General features: G+C 42.8%; 1 protein-coding gene across 2 annotated transcripts in view; it reads right to left on the reverse strand.

Moving 5' to 3' along the window:
• Positions 1-26,390, reverse strand: part of TMEM163 (transmembrane protein 163) — a 252,880-nt gene extending 226,490 nt beyond the window's left edge. The window contains exons 1-2 of one of the 2 annotated variants that reach the window (XM_061183338.1): positions 26,110-26,390; positions 20,187-20,306 (exon numbers count right to left, since the gene is read on the reverse strand). In XM_061183338.1, the coding sequence (XP_061039321.1) occupies positions 20,187-20,306; positions 26,110-26,311 (322 nt within the window). In that variant the 5' untranslated portion in view covers positions 26,312-26,390. The remainder of the gene's footprint in view (positions 1-20,186; positions 20,307-26,109) is intronic. The other variant, XM_061183348.1, reaches the window with a different exon arrangement.
• Positions 26,391-26,871: the final 481 nt, after the last annotated feature.

The raw sequence follows: 26,871 nt of genomic DNA on the forward strand, positions 1-26,871 counted from the left end.
ACAAGAGAAGCCACTGCAATAAGAAGCCCGCGAACCACAACGAAGAGTAGCCCCTGCTCGCAGCAACTAGAGAAAGCCCGCATGCAGCAACAAAGACTCAAAACAGCCATAAGTAAATAAACAAATTAATTTTAAAAATAAATAAATAAACATGAGTCACAGAAAAAGATTGCACCCAAATATTATTCAATTAAATAAAAGAATGAGAAGCAGGAAAATGTCCCTCTACATGGTGAGCACACACACACCAGAAAAACATGCTCACTAAACTGATGCAAACTCTAGCATAGCATCTAAAAAGGAACACAGAGAAATAAAGAAAGTGACACATGTATGGAAATATATGTATATATAAACCAGAATGTAAAACTTCAGAAACATTTGATTGGAGAACTAAAACATTTGAAAAACACAGATGAGAGAACTCAGCAAAGGTTTAAAAGCAAAACAAAATTTTCATTTCAGCAATGAAGAGAACACTAGAAAGACCACAAGAGCAAAAGAAAATAGTAATACTATTTTCTAGAAAATGGAAAGGAGGAAAATCTTTAAACTTGAAAAGAAATGAAAGATAAAAAGATCTGAGGAAAATTAACAGATACAGATGGCAGGAAAAGAAGATCCAACACGATCAGGAAACTTACACAAGCCTCTTAGATAGCCTCATCCACCAGAGGGCAGACAGCAGAAGCAAGAAGAACTACAATCCTGCAGCCTGTGGAACAAAAACCACATTCACAGAAAGATAGACAAGATGAAAAGGCAGAGGGCCATGTACCAGACGAAGGAACAAGATAAAACCCCAGAAAAACAACTAAATGAAGTGGAGATAGGCAACCTTCCAGAAAAAGAATTCAGAATAATGATAGATGATCCAGGATCTCAGAAAAAGAATGGAGGCAAAGATCGAGATGATGCAAGAAATGTTTAACAAAGACCTAGAAGAATTAAAGAACAAACTAACAGAGATGAACAATAGAATAACTGAAATGAAAACTACACTAGAAGGAATCAATAGCAGAATAACTGAGGCAGAAGAACAGATAACTGACCTGGAAGACAGAATGGTGGAATTCACTGCTGCGGAACAGAATAAAGAAAAAAGAATGAAAAGAAATGAAGACAGCCTAAGAGACGTCTGGGACAACATTAAATGCAACAACATTCACATTATAGGGGTCCCAGAAGGAGAAGAGAGAGAGAAAGGACCCGAGAAAATATTTGAAGAGATTATAGTCGAAAACTTCCCTAACATGGGAAAGGAAGTAGCCACCCAAGTCCAGGAAGCGCAGAGAGTCCCATACAGGATAAACCCAAGGAGAAACACGCCAAGACACATAGTAATCAAACTGGCAAAAATTAAAGACAAAGAAAAATTATGGAAAGCAGCAAGGGAAAAATGACAAATAACATACAAGTGAACTCCCATAAGGTTAACAGCTGACTTCTCAGCAGAAACTCTACAAGCCAGAAGGGAGTGGCATGATATACTTAAAGTGATGAAAGGGAAGAACCTACAACCAAGATTACTCTACCCGGCAAGAATCTCATTCATATTCGATGGAGAAATCAAGAGCTTTACACAGAAGCAAAAGCTAAGAGAATTCAGCACCACCAAACCAGCTCTACAACAAATGCTAAAGAAATTTCTCTAAGTGGGAAACACAAGAGAAGAAAAGGACCTACAAAAACAAACCCAAAACAATTAAGAAAATGGTCATAAGAACATACATATCGATAACTACCTTAAACGTGAATGGATTAAATGCTACAACCAAAAGATACAGGCTTGCTGAATGGATACAAAACAAGACCCATATATATGCTGTCTACAAGAGACGCACTTCAGACCTAGGAACACATACAGACTGAAAGTGAGGGGATGGAAAAAGATATTCCATGCAAATGGAAATCAAAAGAAAGCTGGAGTAGCTATACTCATATCAGATAAAATAGACTTTAAAACAAAGAATGTTACAAGAGACAAGGAAGGACACTGCATAAATGATCAAGGGATCAATCCAAGAAGAAGATATAACAATTATAAATATATATGCCCCCAACATAGGAGCACCTCAATACATAAGGCAACTGCTAACAGCTATAAAAGAGGAAATCGACAGTAACACAATAATACTGGGGGACTTTAACACCTCACTTACACCAATGGACAGATCATCCAAACAGAAAATTAATACGGAAACACAAGCTTTAAATGACACAATAAACCAGATAGATTTAATTGACATTTATAGGACATAGCATCCAAAAACAGCAGATTACACTTTCTTCTCAAGTGCACATGGAACAATTTCCAGGATAGATCACATCTTGGGGCACAAATCAAGCCTCAGTAAACTTAAGAAAACTGAAATCATACCAAGCATCTTTTCCAACCACAATGCTATGAGATTAGAAATGAATTACAGGGGAAAAAAATGTAAAAAACACAAACACATGGAGGCTAAACAATACGTTACTAAATAACCAAGAGATCACAGAAGAAATCAAAGAGGAAATCAAAAGTACCTAGAGACAAATGACAATGAAAACACGACAATCCAAAACCTATGGGATGCAGCAAAAGCAGTTCTAAGGGGGAAGTTTATAGCTATACAAGCCTACCTCAAGAGACAAGAGAAATCTCAAATAAACAATCTAACCTTACACCTAAAGGAACTAGAGAAAGAAGAACAAACAAAACCCAAAGTTAGCAGAAGGAAAGAAATCATAAATATCAGACCAGAAATAAATGAAATAGAAACAGAGAAAACGATAGCAAAGATCAATAAAACTAAAAGCTGGTACTTTGAGAAGATAAACAAAATTGATAAACCATTAGCCAGACTCATCAAAAATAAGAGGGAGAGGACTCAAATCAATAAAATTAGAAATGAAAACAGAGAAGTTACAGCAGACACTGCAGAAATACAAAGCATCCTAAGAGACTACTACAAGCAACTCTATGCCATTAAAATGGACAACCTGGAAGAAATGGACAAATTCTTAGAAAGGTATAACCTTCCAAGACTGAACCAGGAAGAAACAGAAAATATGAACAGACCAATCACAAGTAATGAAATTGAAACTGTGATTAAAAATCTTCCAACAAACAAAAGTCCAGGACCAGATGGCTTCACAGGTGAATTCTATCAAACATTTAGAGAAGAGGTAACACCCATCCTTCTCAAACTCTTCCCAAAAATTGCAGAGGAAGGAACACTCCCAAACTCATTCTATGAGGCCACCATCACCCTGACACCGAAACCAGACAAAGATACTACAAAAAAAGAAAATTTCAGACCAATATCACTGATGAATATAGATGCAAATATACTCAACAAAATACTACCAAACAGAATCCAACAACACATTAAAAGGATCATACACCATGATCAAGTTGGATTTATCCCAGGGATGCAAGGATTCCTCAATATACGCAAATCAATCAATGTGATACACCATATTAACAAATTGAAGTATAAAAACCATATAATCATCTCAATAGATGCAGAAAAAGCTTTTGACAAAATTCAACACCCATTTATGATAAAAACTCTCCAGAAAGTAGGCATAGAGGGAACCTACCTCAACATAATAAAGGTCATATACAACAAACCCACAGCAAACATCATTCTCAATGGTGAAAAACTGAACGCATTTCCTGTAAGATCAGGAACAAGACAAGGATGTCCACTGTCACCACTATTATTCAACAGTTTTGGAAGTCCTAGCCAAGGCAATCAGAGAAGAAAAAGGAAAAACAGGAATACAAATTGGAAAAGAAGAAGTAAAACTGTCAGTCTTTGCAGATGACATGATACTATACATAGAGAATCCTAAAGATGCCACCAGGAAACTACTAGAGCTAATCAATGAATTTGGTAAAGTTGCAGGATACAAAATTAATGTGCAGATATTGCTTGCATACCTATACAGTAATGATGAAAAATCCGAAAGAGAAATTAAGGAAACACTCCCATTTACCATTCCAACAAAAAGAATAAAATACCTAGGAATAAACCTACCTAGGGAGACAAAAGACCTGTATGCAGAAAACTGTAAGACACTGATGAAAGAAATTAAAGATGATACCAACAGATGGAGAGAGATACCATGTTCTTGGATTGGAAGAATCAATATTGTGAAAATGACTATATTACCCAAAGCAATCTACAGATACAGTGCAATCCCTATCAAATTACCAATGGCATTTTTTACAGAACTAGAACAAAAAATCTTAAAATTTGTATGGAGGCACAAAAGACCCCGAATAGCCAAAGCAGTCTTGAGGGAAAAAAACAGAGCTGGAGGAATCAGACTCCCTGACTTCAGACTATACTACAAAGCTACAGTAATCAAGACAATATGGTACTGGCACAAAAACAGAAACATAGATCAATGGAACAAGATAGAAAGCCCAGAGATAAACCCACGCACCTATGGTCAACTAACCTATGACAAAGGAGGCAAGGATGTACAAGGGAGAAAAGAGAGTCTCTTCAATAAGTGGTGCTGGGAAAACTGGACAGCTACATGTAAAAGAATGAAATTAGAACACTCCCTAACACCAAACACAAAAATAAACTCAAAATGGATTAGAGATCTAAATGTAAGATCGGACACTATAAAACTCTTAGAGGAAAACATAGGAAGAACACTCTTTGACATAAATCACAGCAAGATCTTTTTTGATCCACTTCCTAGAGTAATGGAAATAAAGACAAAAATAAACAAATGGGACCTAATGAAACTTCAAAGCTTTTGCACAGCAAAGGAAACCATAAACAAGAGGAAAAGACAACCCTCAGAATGGGAGAAAATATTTGCAAACGAATCAACAGACAAAGGATTAATCTCCAAAATATATAAACAGCTCATGCAGCTCAATATTGAAAAAATAAACAACCCAATCCAAAAATGGGCAGAAGACCTAAATAGACATTTCTCCAAAGAAGACATACAGATGGCCAAGAAGCACCCGAAAAGCTGCTCAACATCACTAATTATTAGAGAAATGCAAATCAAAACTACAATGAGGTATCACCTCACACCAATTAGAATGGGCATCATCAGACAATCTACAAATAACAAATGCTGGAGAGGGTGTGGAGAAAAGGGAACCCTCTTGCACTGTTGGTGGGAATGTAAATTGATACAGCCACTATGGAGAACAGTATGGAGGTTCCTTAAAAATCTAAAAATAGAATTACCATACGACCCAGCAATCCCACTACTGGGCATATACCCAGAGAAAACCGTAATTCAAAAAGACACATGCTGAGGAAAGTTCCCTCTATGCCTACTTTCTGCAGGGCTTTACTATGTGTCTTGGCGTGCTTCTCCTTGGGTTTATCCTGTATGGGACTCGCTGCGCTTCCTGGACTTGGGTGGCTATTTCCTTTCCCATGTTAGGGAAGTTTTCCACTATAATCTCTTCAAATATTTTCTCGGGTCCTTTCTCCCTCTCTTCTCCTTCTGGGACTCCTATAATGCAAATGTTGTTGCGTTTAATGTTGTCCCAGTGGTCTCTTAGGCTGTCTTCATTTCTTTATTCTGTTCCGCGGCAGTGAATTCCACCACTCTGTCTTCCAGGTCATTTACCCGTTCTTCTGCCTCAGTTATTCTGCTATTGATTCCTTCTAGTGTAGTTTTCATTTCAGTTATTCTATTGTTCATCTCTGTTTGTTTGTTCTTTAATTCTTCTAGGTCTTTGTTAAACATTTCTTGCATCGTCTCAATCTTTGCCTCCATTCTTTTTCCGAGGTCCTGGATCATCTTCACTATCATTATTCTGAATTCTTTTTCTGGAAGGTTGCCTATCTCCACTTCATTTAGTTGTTTTTCTGGGGTTTTATCTTGTTCCTTCAACTGGTAAATAGCCCTCTGCCTTTTCATCTTGTCTATCTTTCTGTGAATGTGGTTTTTGTTCCACAGGCTGAAGGATTGTAGTTCTTCTTGCTTCTGCTGTCTGCCCTCTGGTGGATGAGGCTATCTAAGAGGCTTGTGCAAGTTTCCTGATGGGAGGGACTGGTGGTGGGTAGAGCTGACTGTTGCTCTCTGATTTTTGTATATTAAACTTCTATTCATCCACATCAACTTTCCTGAAATTTCTCATTTCTTCTAACAGTGTCTGCAGACTCCCTTATCTTTTCTATGTAGAGCAGACTATACTATCCATGAGTAATGCTGGTTTCTTTTTTTCCCCCTCTCCAATCAATATGTGTACTTTTATTTCTTTTCCTTGCCTTATTGCACTGGCTGGGACATCAAGAATAATGTTAAGGAGAAGGGATAACAGCAGCATCCTTATCTTCATTCCAGATTTTACGGAACTGCTTCTAATATTTACCACTTATAACTGTTGACTTTTTAAGTTAGATACCTTTTATCAGGCTAAAACAATTCCCTTCTTTGCTAAAAGTTTTTATCTTGCCTTGAATTCTATCAAATGCTTTTTGTATATCTACTGAGAGATGCTATGACTTTTCCTCCTAATTTATAAACATGGTGAATTACATAATAACTGTTCTAACTACACCATCCTTGCATTCCAAAATTAACACAATATGGTAACGACGGTTATTTACTGTTTTGTTATATAAACACAGAGAGATTCAGCTTGCTATTATCTTATTTAAGAATTTCACATCTATATTCATGAGTGATACTTATCTATAAATCCTTCTCTATCGTCTTTGGTTTTTGGTATCAAGCTAGTACTACTCTCAAAATGATATGGGAGGACTTCCCTGGCGGTGCAGTGGTTAAGACTCTAATGTAGGGGGCCCAGGTTCAATCCCTGGTTGGGAAACTAAGATCCCATCCTCTGTGCGGTGTGGCCAAATAAATAAATAAATTTTTTTACATGATATGGGAAGCTTTCCTTCTTTTTCAGTGAAACAGAATACATGAGTGGGATTATCTAATCCTTGAATATTCATAAAAACACCTTTTAAACCATGTTGGCCTAGATCAGAGTTTCTCAACCATGGACTATTGATATTTTGGACCAGATAATTCTTTGTCTGGTGGGGGACTATCCTATGCATTGTGGGATGTTTAGCAGCACCCCTGGCCTCTGAGAGCCAGATGCCAGTAGCACTCCTAACCCCAGTTGTGACAACCAAATATGTCTCCTGACGTTGCCAAATGTCCCTTGGGAATGGAGGAGGTAGGGAGTTAGGTGCAAAATCATACCTGGATGAGAACCAATGGCCTAGATTAACTTCTTTAATTTAAATCAGGCATACTTGGTCATTTTTTTCTTTGAGTCAATCGTGACAGATTATGATTCTAGGAAACCATGCGTTTCACCTAAGCTTTCCAATTTATGGGCATAAAACTGTAAATAATAGTCTCATTACCTAAATTTTTCTTTATTACTAATTATTATTCTTCATTTAACTTCTAAGTACTTTTCACTCATTCCTTTTCTGTTATGATCAGTCTTACCAGAGCTAAGCCTATTTTACTAGTCTTAAACAGCTTTTAGTTTTATTGATTCTACTGTATCTTTTTCTCTTTCATTAATTTGTACTCTTAAATGTATTGTTTTCTTCCTTCCACCTATTTTGGATTTACTGCTTTTCCCTTTCTTAGTCTCTTGTTTTAGATAGTTTTGCTCATCAATTTTTAGTATCTAATTTCCTTTAAGTTCTAAATATTTTTAAATATTTAATATCTCTCCCCCTTGAGATACTCAGAAAGGTGTTAATTTCCAACATATGTCGTGATATACAGAAGTATTTTAACTATACTTGATTCCAAATGTTCATTGCACTGTGGATAGAGAACACTGTAAAATATATTCTTAGTAATTGGATGAGACTTCCTTTGTGACTATGGAAGTGGTCACATTTAAAAATGTTCCATAACATTAAACAGACTTGTTGGATGCATGGTTCTATATTGACCCATTGGGTCAGTGTTCTTCAAACTGAAAGTTACAACTCACTGGTGGCACACAAAATCAATTTGTTGGGTTGTGACCAGCACTTTTTTCAAATGAAAGAGAAATGTTCAAGTGCACTTTTTTTTTCTAATTTTAAAATCTCTGACATGAAGTCATTCACACATGGTCAGTATGATATAGTTCAATGACAGCATTTTTTAATTTTCCTAGTAGCACAAAAAAAAACATGCTGCGTATTATAATTAAATGTGCTTAGATATGACATGTAGTATGTATATAAAACATAAGTTCAGATATACTAGGTGACATGCATTTTTTACTACAGATAGTAGTCAAAAATGTTTGAAAACCACTTAATTCCATAACTCAAATATTCGATGTCTTCACTAGTTTTTTGTCTTTTCATTTGTCAACAAGTAAAAGAGGTACAATAAAGTCTACCATTATGATTATGATTTATCAATCTCTACCTATAATGCCATCAATTTTGGTAGGGGCTTTGGAGCTTTGTTTGGTATATACAAATTCACAAGTGTTTTGTCTTCTGGGTGAACTGAACCTTTGTTTATATAGTAACACCCTTTATATCTAATAATGCATTTTGTCTTCAAGCCTCTATTTTCTCTGATTAATACAGCAACAAAAACCTTTTGTTCCTATTTGCCAGACATATTTTCTATCCCTATACTTAAGCCATTCTGTGACCTTATGTTTTAAGTTTATCTCTTACTAACAGTATACAGCTAGATTTTTAAAATCCAAGCTATCTGACTTTTACCTAATGGATTTAATCCATTTATATTTTTAAAATTACTCAAATGTTTGGATTTGTTTCTACTTTTTGCCCTTTCTATGCTTTTTCTGTGCCATTTTTTTTTTCACTTCTCCTGCTGCCTACTAAATAAGGTAAGTTTTTAATTCTTTTTCCCCTGTAATGGTTTGAAACATATGTACTCCACTCCTTCCATCAATTCCAAAACAGCCTTAGACACTTCTAAAAACACTGACTATTCTCTATTTCCTCTTTTTTCTACTTTTGCAATCCTTATTCATTTATTTTAGAAATTTTCCTAACTTCCATGTCTCTTAGAAAATATGAAAGAGAAGAATCACTTTGTGCTACATTCTGGGTAAGTTCCTCAGACTATATTTTGGTTCACTATTTCTCATTGGTTTCTGATTCACTTAGTATATTTTTCACTATAAATTGCTGTATTTGACACTTCCCGGGAAATATGGCAGGATGGTTCCTCACATTTACTTTTGCTTCCTCTAAAAAACTCACTAAACTAAAAGTAGAGGTATTTAAAAAAAAAAAAAAAAAGACAACCCCATTAGAAAAAGAAAATGAAAGAGGCAGCAAAAAGTATTTTTAGATGCTAGAAAACATATGGGCAAGTAGTAATTGATTTAACAGACTCCAGAAAGCAAATTCCTAAGACAGCTGTGTGAAAGCAAAAAGGCAACCCAATTTACACTCAGGGCACTAAAGGAGAAAAACAAAAAACAATTGGTAGCACAGAGTAACAAAGAGAAGACGGAAAACAGAATGACTGGTTCAAAGTCTATTTAAAAACCACTCCTCCAGATTCCCTCCCCAACTTCTATCAGACACTAGAGGTTTATTCTCTGAAGAAGGTGCAACAGTCTTTTGTTGGAGGAACACCAGACTCAGCTAAAGGTGGGAAAACCAAACTGAACTCTAAACCAGCAGACCAAGTTAAGAATTCCAAATAGAATGCTGAGATCTCAATCCTCCTCCTCAACTTAGCTCTCAAAATTCACGCAGTCAGGTGTCTACCCTCCAGGCAGATCAGAAAGCCCTTCTCTGGGCAACTTGGGAAGTCCAAGAGGAAAGATCAGGAAGTATTAAACTGGAATCCACCCAACAAAACAGTCCAACCCACAGGGAAGTCCATCTATATGTTCAGAAATCTAGTCAGCTTTTATTATTTTTTTATTTTATTTTTTTAACATCTTTATTGGAGTATAATTGCTTTACAATGGTGTATTCTAGTCAGCTTTTAAACACCCACTCTTTTTGCCTCTCTTTTTTTTTCCATTATGTTTTATCACAGGATATTGAATATAGTTCCCTGTACTATACAGTAGGCCCTTGTTGTTTATCCATTCTCTATATAACAGTTTGTATCTGCTAATCCCAAACTCCCAATCCATCCCTCCCCCACACTCCCTTCCCCCTTGGCAACCACAAGTCTATTCTCTATGTCTGTGAGTCTGTTTCTGTTTCGTATGTAAGTTCATTTGTGTCATATTTTAGATCCCACATATAAGTGATATATCATATGGTATTTGTCTTTCTCTGTTTGACTTACTTCGCTTAGTATGATAATCTCTAGGTCTATCCATGTTGCTTCAAATGGCATTATTTCCTTCTTTTTTATGGCTGAGTAGTATTCCATTGTGTATATATGCCACATCTTCTTTATCCATTCATCTGTTGATGGACATTTAGGTTGTTTCCATGTCTTGACTATTGTAAATAGTGCTGCTATGAACATAGGCGTAAACACCCACTCTTTCTTTTTTTTTTTTAACACCCACTTTTAATATGAGCAGACTATCAAGGACCACCACTCACAGGATTCCTCACGTGAGCCATGAACCCAAGGCAAGCAGGGAAAAAAATGCACCTTGGAGGAAGACAACACAAGAACCGGAAAAAGATTTTTTTTAACTATCATTAATATTTGCTCAGAAAGATAAGAAAAGGTCTATGGAAAAGATCAACAAAACAAGAGTTGGATGATTTTTTTAAAGGCACACTCAGACAATTAAAAATAAACTTGATGGTAGGAACAAAAAGCTCAATAGAAACGTAGGAGTATAAAGTGGAGGAAATTTCCCAGAATGTAGAGCAAAAAGAAAAAGATAAATGGCAAATAAAAAATAGAAAGGAAGGGCATACATTCATGAAAAAGACCCTACGGCAGCAAGTCTCATACAAAGGATTATGATTTAGAAAGGTTTAGGACTTAAATAGTAACCCTAGAAATAAGAACTTCAAAACTCTTAAGGAACATTATTTCCTACCGAGAATTTTCTATTAAGGCATCAGTCAAGTGTCAGGATATATTAATGACATTTCAGGCTTGAAAGCTTCCCTTCCCTTGTGCCCCTTCCTAGGTAGAGGAGTTAAAAAGAAGATAAGGGTGTCAATCAGAGAAGAGAAAAACGTGGTATCCAGGAAACGGGGAACTCAGCAGAGGAGAAAAATACAGGGAATGCCCAAATCCCTGGTGAAGGGTGATTCTAGGATGCAGCTGGGCACCTAATAGAAAGGGCAACCAAACAGATTAGAGGATGTCAAACGGCTCCAAGAGAGATTTCTTCAAGATGAAACTGACAGAATTATCAGTGCATCTGAAAATATTACAGAGAAGCTGAGGTTGGAATAAAAATGCTGAATTGGAGTTTAATAAGAAATAGATGCAGAGAAAAATAAACATAGGACTAAACAAAACAGATATTAAAACCAAGAGAAAATAAAAAATGGTGCAGGAAAGAAGTAATCATTCTTCACCATATAGCTCAGTGAGCAAGATTTATGTAGTCATAATAATGCAAACCATAACTATTATGCAAGGATGGAAATTCAAGAAGTCAGCATGTTTGTGTGGGACCAGGAGGAGGGTAAAGAGTAAATTATCTTCTTCCATGGTGGGAAGTCAACAAATAATGCCTAAATGACAAAAATTCAAGAGCTGGCATTAGAAGCCTGTTATTTATACAGATATAAGTAAATGCAAGGATCAACTAACTAGAGAGGCAAAGTGATTGCCAGGATGGGGACAAGGAGGAAATAGAGAGGAGAGTGAGTGGGGGACTGTTGTAGTTCTTAAATTTTTAAAAACTACATCCATGTTATGGCTTCCATAAAAACAACAAAAATATATATTTCTTTGGTTATTTTCCATTTGGTCTTTTCAGTGTCTTTTCCTTTCGTGTGTTTGATTCCTTTTTGATTGTCTACTCATTAAATATACCCATTTTACAGATTTTGTCAAGTAATTCTCTTCTCTGGAAATAGGAGTTCTAATCACATGCTGTCTGACGTAGTCATGGTGGATCCTTTCTCAGGAGCTTCCTATTGTTGGATTATGAGCTCATCTTCGGTGGAGTGTCATCCATGGGACGCTGCTGGGACTTAGCTGAGGTTCTACACTTGGTTCTTTCAGGCACTCCAGGGATATTTCTGACCTAGAGCCACATCTATGTTAATATCTCAGCTTGAGGGTTCCTAGGCTACTCGGGCAGGATAAACTCCTAAAGCGGATGCCATGGTGTATCCCCTGGATCCTCCCTCAGGACCTGAGCATTCATTCCTCAAGCCACCAGGAATGAGGGCTGCTGACGGCTCACAGTGACATCCCTCTCCTGGAACCAACCTCTACTGAAGGAAGCTGCCTCTCCCAAGGTTACACTTTTCCGTGGGGCAGCTCACACCAATGACTGCTCTAACAACCTTGCTTCAATTAGACAATTCTGAAGGGCCATTCCAGCTTCTAAGTCCCTGTGGGACAAGCCTCTGAGGTAACAGCATCGAAGTTCAACTTCTCCCTCTGCCCAGTCTTGATTCCGTTGCTCCCTTTCAGGTATTATTCCTTACAGCCTCTCCCAGCCTCCACTCCCAATACACCTCTTGCAGTAAATCTCAGAGTCTCAGGGTCTATTTCTTAGGAAATCAACCTATGAAAATTCCAAACACAAACTTGCACAAGGTAATCCCGTGGTTATAAGTTCTCGTGGAACACTCCCCAACCCTCACCAAGCTAAGCTGAGTCAGATAAGCTTCCTCATTGTCTTCCTAGGCTGGTGAGTGGGTTTATTCTGGTCCATCCTATCATTGAAGGTAAAAGTCCTCTAGTCCCTACTATTTGCCCTGACATCTGCGGAGTTCCCCTTCCCATTAGGCTGGAGCTCTTCAAGGGGACCAAGAGACTGTCCCACTTCCTTTTTTTTTTTTTTAATTTAATTTTTTTTTTATACAGCAGGATCTTATTAGTTATCTATTTTATACATATTAGTGTATACATGTCAATCCCAATCGCCCAATTCATCCCACCATCACCACCCCTCCCCCCCGCCTTCCCCCCTTGGTGTCCATACATTTGTTCTCTACATCTATGTCTCTATTTCTGCCTTGCAAACCGGTTCATCTGTACCATTTTTCTAGATTCCACATATATGTGTTAATACATGATATTTGTTTCTCTCTTTCTGACTTACTTCACTCTGTATGACAGTCTCTAGGTCCATGTCCCACTTCCTAATGTTCTCTGTCGTAACTAGCACAGCAGACAGGCAACAGAAATTCGCTAAGGACTGAATGAACACATCCACCAGCTGGAAGGAAGGATGAGCTGATAGGCATGGGAGAGTTGGCAGAGAGTGAGGAACAGGTCCCTTTACTGGGGGAAGGAGGGTTCTCTCCCACACTCTGGCATCATCTTCAGCCCTCAGGATGGGACACCAGGAAATAACCTCTTGTCAAGAAGTTTGCCAGACATTCGTCTTTAAGAGGCAATTCCCAGAGGACCAAATCACAGCCCTGGAGTACAAGCAGACCAGAAAACCCCTTCTTGTCCAACCGGCTAACAAATATGCCTGGAAAGAGACTGAGAGGCAATAGGAAAAGCCCTCAGGAATTTCCCACAGGGCCCTGGCCCATTTCCTAGCAGAGCCCAGGTGCAAGGAAGGAGGGGCAAGGACCCGGCGAGCCTAATGAGAGGAGCCCAGCCGGGGCTCACTGCCCAGCTCCCCTGAGTCACTGCCACCGCTGTGTGACAAAGACACCCCCATGCAAATGCACCCTGGCCACACTTTTAATTCAAGGCTGTGTGCAGAATGCAGGGAGAAGGAAGGCAGAACAAGCAAGCAGCTGCTAAGACCCCTCCTGCACTGTGGCTGGAAACAGCAGCGCATGGTAAGCGTGGAGACTCAGGAAGACGTGCTCTCCTAACAGCCACAAGCGAGTCCGGTCAAGAGAACCCTGGATCCTTCGGTCCAAGAGGAGGCAGAGGGAGAGGGGAGGGCGGGAGAGTGGAATGAGGGGGAGGGGGAGAGAAGGGGCCTGCATGCCCCAGCCCCCTTACCCACAAAGTTGAAGACGGCTTTCCCCCTTGTTTCCGTTCACTTGAAAACGCTGCCGTGCCTTTTTCGGAGCTCTTTACCTGCAAATGTACATCTTCAACCTGCTGCAGCCACGGTGGCCTCAGCAGGAAGATGTCAAAATTACTCCAGTCCAACCAATATCTGAGCGCCAACTGTGTTGGGGCAGAGAAAGCAGACTGGAGAGGACGGCGCCCTGCCTGTGAGGGGGGTGTATCAGTGCACAGAGCGACAGTGACTGAGTGTCACGTCCCTGACTGCTGGGTGCCCACGCAGCTATGGGCAAAAGGAGCATTTCAGACAGCCCGGAGGGTCAGGGTGTGCTTCCTGGAAGAGGGGATCTTTCATCTCAGTTTTGGGGGAGAAATACAATGTAGCAAGAAAACAAAGCGGGGGGTCAGGAACAAAGGGCATCTGAGGCCAAGGGCAGAGCAGGTGCATGGGTATGAGAGCGCCGGGTTGGATGCAGCATTTGGGGAACTACAAGGCGTGTTTGTGGGCTGGCATGGCTGGGAGATGGGAGGAGTACATCCGAGTACAGCCAGGAAGGAGGGGCCAAGGTCAGGAGGAGACTCTAGGTAAGCAAAGGGGTGGGACTAAAATACTACTCCGCATCCATGAGGCGTCACTGAGCCAGCATGGGGGAGGGGACCAGGCAGCAACCTGTGAGGACACGACCTCGCGGATGTGAAGGAGGAACCCAGAGGCAGGGCGTGTTGTCAGGATGAGGCACCCAAACTGCCTTTCAGCCTGTTCCTCCCTCCTGGTTTCCACCTCTCAGAATCAGCATCCCCGGTTATCGTTCGCCCGGCACGCTCCCGGGTAGCAAGTTATCCCACTCAGCACGCCCAGGATGTGGCTCACAAGCTTCCTGCCCACATCCTGTCCCCACCGTGTCACCCGGCTCAGCAGCCCAGGCAGGCCGTGGTTGGGAAGTTGTTCCGGAAAACTCTCCACCTCGAATCGACTTCACACTACGCTAGGGAAACAGCAGCTTGGGAAGAGGCCGGGCTCTTTGAAAGACCAGCAAGAATAAGACGCCATATCTAACCTAAGTACCAACGGGAAGCGTGCACGGCACCACATCTGGGCTTCCCGTGCCCAGAGAATGTCTAGAAGAAAATACAAGACACGGGCAACAAACATCGTCCGGGAGGCGCAGGAACAGGGAGAGAGGTTAGGATGGGAAAGAGACTGGCACAGTGTACCTCTGGCCTCATGAATTTTTATAACGTGCACATACTTCTTTTATCAATAGAAATAAAAAAGAACAGCAAATGACACGAAGGATCATTCTATGAGCAGAATAAAAACCGAGTGTTGAAGTCTTTGGTTCAGGGAAACAGTTCAGGGGCTGAGTCTTAAGGACACAGGCAGGAGAGGCAAGGGCCTCACAGGCGTCATCATCCAACGGAGGTGGGGACACAAAGGGGAAAACTGGGATGAAGAAAATACACCGTGTGATGGGTAAAACTACTCTGGGGGATGAGTCCTGGTGACTGGGGAGGCCCCTCTGAGGATTCAGCCACGTGGAGATCCATGGGAAGATGAGCTTTGCTGAAGGATGCCCACTCCCATCCTGAGGAGAAGTTGGGGTGTCTGAGAAAGTGGGGCAAGGGTCAGATCGGGACACACGTTTTAGGCCACTGTAAATTTCTTTTTGGCCACGCCGCGGGTCATATGGGATCTTAGTTCCCCGACTGTCCTCCTGCATTGGAAGCAGAGTCTTAACCACTGGACCGCCAGGAAAGTCCCACCACTGTAATTATTTAGACGTTACTCTTAGGGCACCAGAACGCCACTGGAGGATCTTCTGTCTTCTTTCCCACCTCACAAATGTGTCACTTGAGAGATACCTAAAAAAGTTCCCAGACATATTTTGCTGAGTTTATAGAAGAATCTGTAATTTCATTTCACTTATCTCTCAACTCTCGGACTCACAAATTAAAAATAAAAAGAATAACTACACTTATTCTACCATTTTTAAGGGTCAACAGTTTATATGAAAATCAGATATATTATTTTAAAACTCCCAAATATAAAATCACTCCTTTCAGAAAATTTTGTAATTCTTAAATCTACTGATTCACAAAATTTTTGAGTGAGCTTTTTCTGAGAAGATCTTGGTTTGGAGTACTTTTTTTTTTTAAAGTAGAACTGTGTATCTTAGGAAAAGTTTTCCCCTGAGAATGTTTCAAATATATCTTCATTTCTCACAGGACATGTATTGAGTGCCTAAAAATTAACTTGCACTCATTCAAAGCTCAGAAAGAGTTAGAATGCATTTTCCTAAATCATTCTAACAAAGACATCAATGATGTCAAAACCCTGAATTCTGAAACAGAACTTCTGTTCTCCTTCTAGCCTCATTATTAAAACAGATTTTTTTTAAGGTTTGTTCATAACAGGATTGCCATTTTCCATGCTGCCTACCGATTATAAACAGAAGTAATTTTAACGCCAAACTAGAGCTCTCTCTGAAATATTCAAGATGTATTACCATCTGGTTTTATATCAGCATTTGAGCAGGTCCAAAAAATCACTACATTACCAAGTATTATCAAAAATAGTTCATTTCCCTTTCAAAGCACATATTCCTCTCAAAATACTTTCAAGTCACAAACTTTAAAAATTCACCTAATTTTTCAAACTACACCAGACACATGAATGTCAACCATAGTTACATTTGTAAGTGATTTGTCACAGATCACTCAGTAATACTGACCAAAGCTAGTTTCATCTAATGGTCTTTTGGAAAGTACTAATTTGGGAAAACACGGCATACCTGATTACTTGGAAGCATATAGGAAGTAAAGGGTAATAGTCTTTATTTGCAATGTACACACTATGTAAAACTACACATCTTTCCAGCCCTGAGAAAAGAGGTGTCCCCCAAACTTATATATATCCAGCAGCCTCATTTCCAAACACAAAAGAGACAATAGCCTTTCTCCAGAGGATGCTCAGCTAAAAATCAGCATCTATGAGTAAAGAGAAAATGGCAGGTGGGGAGATAAAGATGGGTTTCTAACTGAACCTGCAGATACAGCTCAAAGACAGGGCCCTTAGCAAGAGAACGGCTGTCGGATTTTCCAGCTGTCTCGACAAGATTTCAATTGTTCATAAAATAAATGAGACCTAAGCCTGGTATCTAAACAAATGTTTAGATGAAATTTATTTCTAAGAAATCTTTTCCTTCCACCTAACCGAAAAAACGCTTTTTAAAATCTCTCTCAGTTCATTCATTCAACAACCTTGAGTCCTGATTCCACGTAAAGATGTTCTTCCTGCTCCCAAAGAGTTTACCATCCAGTAGTGGCAAGAAGGCACGACAATACACACAGTCTTCTACTCTTCACCATGATTATCACCCCCTGGCAACACACACACACACGCACACACACACACACGCGGGCACACGCTCCAAACACTTCTCTGCCATCTCAAAGCACTGCATTGTACAGCAATTCTCTTTAAAATGCTAACTGGTTCAACCTGACCATTTCACAGGATAAAACAGGGGTTCGCCAAGCCAGACCATATTCCATTTTATCCCATCTCTCTGTCAACCACCTCCTTGGAGAAGAAGACTGGGGGCTCCTTCTGACACTTTTCTAAAAATACTTTTACTGCACTTTCTGAAACGTACCATTTCCCTTGAAATACTAATTCACACAACTTCAAAAGTCAGCTTATATTGCTTAATCTCTACTGATTTTCTCTCCCTTCAAAACTATGAAAAGGAGTGAGCGAAGGCCTGTCAACATGTAAACAATGCCTTAAATTTTTTTTAATATTTCATGTTACAAAATAAACTTAGGAAACTAAAGAGTAAAACCAGCAGCGCTAACAACACAGCCACAGGCCACCTCAAGGGTCTAAAGTACAAAACACAGACAGGTGCACATACACTGAAGCTACTCTGTAGTTAAAGCGGGAAAAAATATAGTTTATCTTCTACATGTTTTGGTTTCACTGGACCAGAACAAGTTGAAAGCAACTTGGGAACAAATTGAATGTACCATAGAAAGCAACAAAGAGCATACCATGTATATGTCAATGCCAACATTTTATAGGCAAGAACTTACAGGAGTTAAATTGTTTGCTTGCCATAAAAAAGTGGTAAGATCGTTCTGAAAAGAAACAGAACGCTTCTCACAAAGCAATATTCGAATTCCATATGCATTATGCAACAGTCTTTTCCTATTATAAGAAATGGAACAAAGTTTTTATGATAACCCAACTGATCAGGCATAATACGGGAAACCAAAATTTCCTCCTAATTTGTTCTTATTCTGAGATTAAAGACATCAAATGTAGGATTCTTCTCCCAAAGGAAAGACTTGCTCAGTATTTCTTCACATTCAGGTCCTCATTCAAACACCCACATTATAGAGTCGTTAACATCTCTATCAGGCACACAGCCGCGCATCTGAGTAACTATTATTCTGTTTGTAAATCACCTCTCCCTTCCTGGCATTCCTCTTTCTTTCCATATGTAAATTATGGTGTCAGATTCGGACCCCACCACCAGCCACCGTGACCAAATTATCCTCCAGGGACATCAATCGGGCTCCAGGGACATCAATCGGGCTCGTTATTCTTGTTTCAGCATTTAAAAAAAAAAAAAAAAAAAGGAGGAGGAGTAGCTATTTTCAGGAATCAGAATTCCTCTTTTTTTTTTAACATCTTTATTGGAGTGTAATTGCTTTACAATGTTGTGTTAGTTTCTGCTGTATCACAAAGTGAATCAGCTATATGTATACATATATCCCCATATCCCCTCCCTCTTGCATCTCCCTCCCACCCTCGCTATCCCACCCTCCCTATCCCACCCCTCTAGGTGGTCACAAAGCACCGAGCTGATCTCCCTGTGCTATGCGGCTGCTTCCCACTAGCTATCTATTTTACATTTGGTAGTGTATATATGTCCATGCCACTCTCTCACTTCGTCCCAGCTTACCCTTCCCAGAATTCCTCTTGATCAGATTTCTGGCTCACTGGTAAATGTTTCTACCCTGAAATGCATTATCCTTGGCTGCTAAATGTGTGGCTTTAAAAAAACAAAAAAACAAAACAAAACAAAAAGCCAAGACATGGTACAGTGTTTCCAATATAAATTGCTTCCAGGAAAATATGCTGAGTTTTGCGGGGAGAACTTGGTCAAATTCTAATATTCCCTCTTGGGAGCCAACACCAACTTCCAGCAGCAGCTCTAACTGTGCAGAATGGAATTTCAAACACACACAGGGCAGCATCTTCCGGCGGACACAGCCCTTTCTTCTCCTACTCTGTGGGGTGTCACATGAGACACCTCGTACGATACTCATCACTTAGAATATAGATCTTTCTGTTAAAGTCATAAATTAATCACGAAATGCACAAAATACATTCTTTTCCCTAGCATTAAAGAAAATAAATAAATGACACTGTGGTTTCCAGCAAGGTTGAGCTGAAGCTGAATGTCACTGCTTAAGCTTGTGAATCACTGCACGATTAAGAATAAACACCACACACACATCTCTATAGGCTGCAAATGTTAGCAGAGAAAACGCATGTCATGGGGCTTCCTAACACGGACAAAGGATCATCCATGGGCAGAAAGTGTTCAGTTGTCTTAGTTCTTCTTGATTATAATAAATATTTCTGCTTCCATGGCCACTGAAAACTTGAGAGAGGACCCTCCCATTCTCCTTTCATTAAAATGTACGGATGATTTTATTCTAAACCTTACGCAGATACAATCGGGGGAACGATTGCACTCATCTGGTGGCATGAAGCTCAAAATACGAATCTCAAGCATGTATATTTGTCACATGTCAGCCCAGGCTGAAGGCATCCACCAAGAGAATATTTTCACTATTCAGCTGGCAGCCAGAATCTACTGCCACAAACCCGCATACTGATGAGAGCCAAAGCTCCCAGTCCGTTCTCCATTTCTTCTTCTTAACCACCTCTTGCCTCTGCAGAGGAGAGAAGCCATTTTCCTAATTTATAAGCATCCTGACTATGCAACCATCGAAAAAAATTTACTCATCAATGATAGTCAGCTAAAAGCAAAAGCACATCCCATAGGAGTCAGAGAATAAAACAGGCAACACCGGCACATACATCGATCAGCAAGACTCCGGATACTCACTAAAGGCAGCCACCGCCAGGGCCAGTGTGACAATAATGGAGAACCAGGAGACCCACAACGCCTTCTTTCTATAGTTCTGGGCTTCGTGGGGTTTTAGCCGAGTGCTGCTTTCTAGTAAGCCTGACAAAAACAAGGAGAAAAGGAAGTTAGGCATTCCCTTATTAAGAAACCCACAACTAGAGCTATTCTTTCTTAGCCAAGGATTGCAAACTGACAGCCCGCGGGCCAAGATGTGGGGTTTTTTCATTGAAATATAGTTGATTTACAACACTGTGTTAGTTTCAGGTGTATACAGCAAAGTGATTCCGTTATCCAAGACGTGTTTTAACATTTAGGAGAGTCGCATGGAAATCAAGCTTTCTGGCCTCTCTTGAAAGATCTCGGGCTCTGGCAATATCTGGCTCATGTTCCCGCAGGGTAATGGCAGCTGTCTTCTTTGTAAAGTACCTACCACCCCCTGACCTGACATACGACCCCAGCCATCGCCCTGCCCCTGTGGCTCACTGGCTCACATAGGTGCTGCTCCTTCTAACGAGACTTTTTCGTTAGAAAAATAGCACAAATAGCCCACATCTGGTTGGGCATTTGGGGTCCTCAGCGTGGCACTGACTTGCATTGCTCCATCAGCATGGCCCTAACCGGCGGACGGGGTTTCGGAGTTGTGGAATACAAATGCCTCCGTGCCTCCCCTCAACAGTTAACAGAAGGACCATTTCTCTTTAACCACAACCAGCAGCCACCAGGCCTAAATTACACGCCACGTTTTCTTCCCTCCTCTTTCTGCTCTATAGTATCTATTCCTTTGTATCAGTCAAATGTCAAAAAATTCTCACAATATTGCAGCGGGGTAAACCCGCTAAAACTGGAGGTCGCGTCCCAGGTGGGTCACGTGTAAGAAAGGTTTGATTTCGTCTCCTATGCTTTCAACACTGAGAGTCCTCAACAGCAACAGAAATTCAGGACGACTCTGAGGCAGTGCCCAAGCTTCAGCAGCCATGGGTTGAAGACTAAAACATCTTCAGCACGATCTTGATTTATATTCTTTCTTCTCCTTTGTAAAGAGATCATACACGGCATCTCTTAGTTGCATGAAGAACCAAACTCTCAGCCCGGCATTCTACATAAACAGGACAACATCTCTGTCCAAACAACCCATAATACACCTTTCAGAGGTGGGGCACCCTCATCACAACAGCTCCAAATGATGAAGGAATTGGCAGTCAGAGCTTAAGCACCCACCTGTAAAATAAGGCACAGTGTGCGACAAATCACACCTAAGCACTGTGGAAAAGGCATCTTCCCGTTAGACTGACTGGGTACCACATTAAGCCTCTGGTTGCCAAAAACTGCATCCTGTTCAAAAATTATAACAAGGACCCTGTTAAAACTTCCCAATTCCATTAACTACCCAGATTCAAACACCCTGAAGAAGGCCTAAGTAAACAGGAAATGTGGAGAAGCCTGCTTACTGAGTCCAGTGTACAGCCGCAGATTTTTTTTTTTAATAAATTTATTTTATTTTATTTTCTATTTTATTTTTGGCTGTGTTGGGTCTTCGTTGCTGCACGCGGGCTTTCTCTAGTTGTGGTGGGCGGGGGCTACTCTTCGCTGCGGTGCGCAGGCTTCTCATTGCAGTGGCTTCTCTTGTTGTGGAGCATGGGCTCTAGGCACACAGGCTTCAGTAGTTGTGGCACGTGGGCTCAGTAGTTGTGGCTCGCGGGCTCTAGAGCGCAGGTTCAGTAGTTGTGGCGCACGGGCTTAGTTGCTCCGCGGCATGTGGGATCTTCCCGGACCAGGGCTCGAACCCGTGTCCGCTGAATTGGCAGGATTCTCAACCACTGCGCCACCAGGTAAGGCCCCACAGATTTTTTAATCATTGAAACCTGTAGACTTATTTACAACCAAAAGGTAGATAAATTTGCAAAAGGTAGGCAATAAACTCCATCTCCATCACCTCACTGTAAAAATCTCCCCAAACCTTCCTTTAAAAATGCACTTGGACGGAAAAAAGAAAAACCTTCTCTCTTATCAAGTTGTGCCCTGGGTACAAGTGATTTCAAACTGTCCCTTTGTCTGCTTCCCTAGCTGCTGAAAAACACCCCATTCTAATTTTCAACTGTGATCACCCTTGACTCCAGTTAAAGCCACAACCTAGAAGCAGGTCCCAGTGACTCCCGATAATTTATTTCCCTTTGCCCAAATGATATGGAAATCTTTCTTTCATCCTGGCCAATTGATTTTCAAGAGGAGTGAAGCTGTAACATTTAAGTACTGACTCAAATAAGCAGTTCATTTGCTGGGTACTTTGACAGCAACCATCTTGAGAGGTTATCCACTGGGGGTAAAAACGAGGTTTCTTCTAGAAGTAGATTTAATTTCCTAAGAAAAACAACAAGGATCTGGGTTTTCAATTCCAACACATGACATTTATTTTCCCTACCAAAGCCAGCTGTTTCCAACAGTATGACTGGAGCTGACCGCACAGACCAATCATGTGCCTCGCCCCGGAGTGGGCCAGCACTCCCCTTGGAGGGAGTCTGGGATGCCAGCTCACCTGGGCTGCACTGCCCTGCTAAGGTGGCAGTTGAATCCTCTGATCAACAGGACTGGTAGTTCTTCCCCAGATCTGATCCTGTATGTGCTTCCCCAGGAGATGCTTCAAACTTTAAACACTGGAGTAAATTGGAAGACTGTCCAAGAAGGGAAGAACTTTCCCATTTCTATCCAACCTTCTGTTTCCTGCTAGTTTTCCTTCCTAAAAATAGAGCCAATACCAAGAATGGAAAACTTCCCACTCCTCAAAGGGTGTGGGGTATAATGACCTATGAGGACCCAGCCCATAAATGAATGGTCCGCACACAGGTGCCACCACCTCCGCCCCGTGTTAGCTGCACACACACGTGCAAGCCACAGAGATGAGCTGAGAATTCCTGAAGCTTTCAGGAAGCTGTGTGTCAAAGGTAGAAGAAAAGCAGCACAGCCTACAGAAGCCAAGGCAGGCCTCAGATTTGCACACAGGGCTGGATCCTTCCTACCCGTAGTTGGCCTCCACATTCAAATTTTTAATCTCACTTGAATTTCACCTATTGGTAATTTGGGCCTGGCAATAGTAAGCATAAGGGTTGTATTAATGAAGGACTGATACCTTATTTGGGGTGGAGGAGATGCAAATATATGCAGAGAGATTGAAGCCATCAGTCATTTCCATGCTAGTATGAGTTAGTTCCAATTGCTTTCCACTAAGAGTTAGTCACGCTTGGATTCTCTGAAGGAAGGGGTATATTCATTAGATGGGAAGGTAGTAGGAAATGCTGAAGCATGTAACACTCTAGGGCCCTAAGGCTTGGGGCAGAATGATGGGAAAACACCTGTGGGGAGAAGAGTGGGTATTAAAAGGTAGGGCGTGGAAATGCGTAAGACAAACTTGGCCTATGTTTTGTTTTAGTCCCTAAAGGTCTTGGACCACAAAGCTCTTGCTCCCTGAACGACAAGGCTCAGTAACTGCAGTGTCATTTGGCTGATATATGAGCTCATTAGGGTTCTGGGAACCAGCCCACATCACTTCTAAAGAAAAAATACCTCTCAAGTCTCCAAACACTAGATTTTTATAAAGCAAGCCTTTGATCAAAGTTAAATGGAGCCTGTCACAGGGTCCTGATAGCTCAGAAGGAATTTAGGGCAAGAGAGAAGGCCAAGTATAGGTACAAATCCAGCTGCCCACCCACCACAAACACACATACCCATTGGTAGGTATTTAGGCCTCGAAGAAAGCAAGCCAGGCATGATGTAGAGATACACATCAGGCAACTGCTGAGGCCGCCTCCTCCCCAAATCCTCTCACCATTAGGAAAAAGGTAGCAGCAACTGAACAGTTCCCAAGGGATACAAAAAATCGATATTGGAAAGATGCAGCCCCGTTAAGAAAAAATAACACAAACACAAAATATTATAAGAAACCTCCTTAGTTAAGCTTCTGATTTATTTAATAAAAATGACTCATTCAGCATTAACTCTTTGCTGCCAGGAATGGGTCAAACAGAAGAATGTCACGCTGACTTTCAGCTTTCAATGCCACATGGCGCTGGGTTCTTTGGGGGACAGGGTTCATCTTAACAGAGAGGCAGTGTGCGACATGCAGCGCTTTCACACAGTGACAGTTTATGAACAGTGAATGCTTTCACGCTATAACATAATGGAAAATGAAATTCAGTTGACCAGTGAAAAATAACCTAAAGAATAAATTCAGAAGGGCTTTTTACACTTGAGCATGAGCTACAAAATGACACTAAATATTAACTGGCCCTAGCACTTTTTCCCTCCTATCATTTTGTGAGGTGGGGAGAAATAGGCCAGCTTTTACAGATGACCTGCAATGCTACAAAAATAAGCCCAGCCCAGAGTTCGGTCTTTCTTCAATGCAAAAATTTTAAATCCTACAACATTAGTTACAGTGGGAAAGGTAATTAACACGACCTACACTAAAAATAACAGGTTTTGCTGGGTGCTTGTGATGTCACCCATCATCAGCTCGAAAATGATAATCGAGTTAGGTGAGAACAGGAGGACAAACTGCAACATAGGCGCGGAACTCGTTGCACCTGGAGGGGCTCCAGTTCTCACCCGAGCATCCCTGCCGATTCTCTGGGAATTGCCGTTTGCATGCTTCACATGCTACAGTTTAAAATTTCTAAGAGGAAAGAGATTGTGCATCCGAACACTAAACCGGAATAAAAATGTACAGGAGATACTAAGAATAGGACAGAAACCTGCGAAGACTTAAATATACAAGTCCGCCGCAGCCAACAAAATAAGGCTTCCAAGAACAGGGGGTGGAGGTGGCGATGGGCCGGCTCCCCCTGAAGGGCCGGCTGTCAGAATCCCGTTTCGGCCACTAACCGGCTTTAGGAAAGCCACTGAGTCTTTTTGAGGGGGCCGATTTGGATTTCGATTCAGCAAGAAGCAGAGACGGTACAGACGTGGCTACGAAGAGGGCTCCCTCTGAGCCAAAAGGAAACGAGAGAGGGAGAAAAAGAGGAATGTAGACAAACACGGGAATGAATAGGGTAGTCTCTCCCATTTCTTATGGGCAACTCAAAGGGGGCATCAGCTGTCGGTCGGAGGGTCGGGTTTGGCCTCCCCGGAAAGGGACGTTTGCGGGCTTCCAGGCCAGTGTCTTGGGAAGGATTCTGAAGGGGCTAGGGATGGGCGCTCCGGGAACCATTAGGTTCCAGTGGCATCCATCCAGGATTGGTGGCCCAAATCCAAGTGTCCCAGGCCTCTCCCCCCACCGGCAGACAGCGGGGCAGTGACCCACGGTAAACCGGGTTCCCCGTAAATGAGAGTCGGGAGTCACCCGACTCCCGTTCGCCGGGGCGGTCGCCGAGGGACTCCTCGAGGCTAAATCCGCAGAGGGAAGTTCTCCCGGGTAGCCGGCGGGGGCCGCAGGGGGCCCGGGAAGGAGGATGCACAGAGCTCAGGACCCTCCCAACAGAGCGGGACCCGCAGTCCCCGGGAGCGCTCAGCTCCGAAAGCAAAGGAAAAAAAAAAAAATCACACACACACACACACACACGCCTCCCGCAAACTTTTCCAGTGGGCGCCGGAGGGACCAGGGCTGGCCGAGAGGAGGGCGCGGGCCCCGGCGGGGTCGCCCAGGAGGCAGCACGGCTCGCGGGTTCCGGCGAAGGCTCGGCGGCCCCAGCGGCGCCGGCCGAGGGAGGTGGGGCTGCCGCCCTCTGCTCTCCGCGCCTTCGCGGGAAGTCCCGGCTCCGCGCCCCCGCGCGCGCCGAGGCGCCGAGCCCCGCGCCCGGCCCCACCCGCCGGCGGGGAGAGGCGGGCCCGGAGCAGCGGCTCCTCAGCGCGCCCGCCCGGCGGGAGGAAGGGGCCGGGCCGGGGGAAGGGGCCCGGGGCGGCGCGCGCTCACCTCGATCCTCCAGCCCGTCGCTGAACTGGCCGCTCTCGCTGATCCGCAGCTGCCGCTCCTCCTCGGGCTGCGGCGGGTCGCGCGCGGGGGAGCTCAGCGGGCCCGGGCCGGGGGCGGTGGCCAAGGGCACGTGGACCCGGGGCGGTGGCGGGACGGCGGGGCCCGGGGGGCTGCGGCGCTCGCTGCCCGCGGCCGGCTCCATGGCGCGGGTCGGCGACGACGAGCGCGGCGGGGACTCGAGTCAGAAGTGCGAGGCGCAGCGGCTGGGAACAGGCGGAGGGACGCACCGACCGCGCGGAGAGGGAGGGCGGGCGCCGCGGAGTGGAGGTGCGGCGGCGGCAGGGGGCGGGGGGTGCGGGCGCGGCGCGGCTCGCGTGGCCGGTGGCAGAGCCTGGAGCCCAGTAGTCGGCGCCGCGCTCCGCCCCCGGGGGCAGGTGCGTGCGGCTGGGACCCGCCCCGAGGCACGGGCGCCGGAGCCGGCGCTCCGAGGCCGGTGGGAAGGGAGGGATGCGGCCGGGCCTGATACCCGGAGGCTCGGCGGTGTGGGAGGACGACTGGGAGAGCCGTGACTAGCAGGCGGCAGCGGCAGGGCCTGGTGAGGGTGTGACGGGAGACCTGCCCAACTCGTGCCGCGGGATGGTGACCAGAGGAGACCGTCCCACCCCACCCCCGACCCGGACTTCACTCCTTTACCGTCCGAGAAGCCTGTGGCCGCGCTTGGGTAGAAAAGCCATCAGCGCCCTAATTGGGCATCTTTCTCCT

This window comes from Eubalaena glacialis, chromosome 1, assembly GCF_028564815.1.
Source record: "Eubalaena glacialis isolate mEubGla1 chromosome 1, mEubGla1.1.hap2.+ XY, whole genome shotgun sequence".
Taxonomy (NCBI): domain Eukaryota; kingdom Metazoa; phylum Chordata; class Mammalia; order Artiodactyla; family Balaenidae; genus Eubalaena; species Eubalaena glacialis.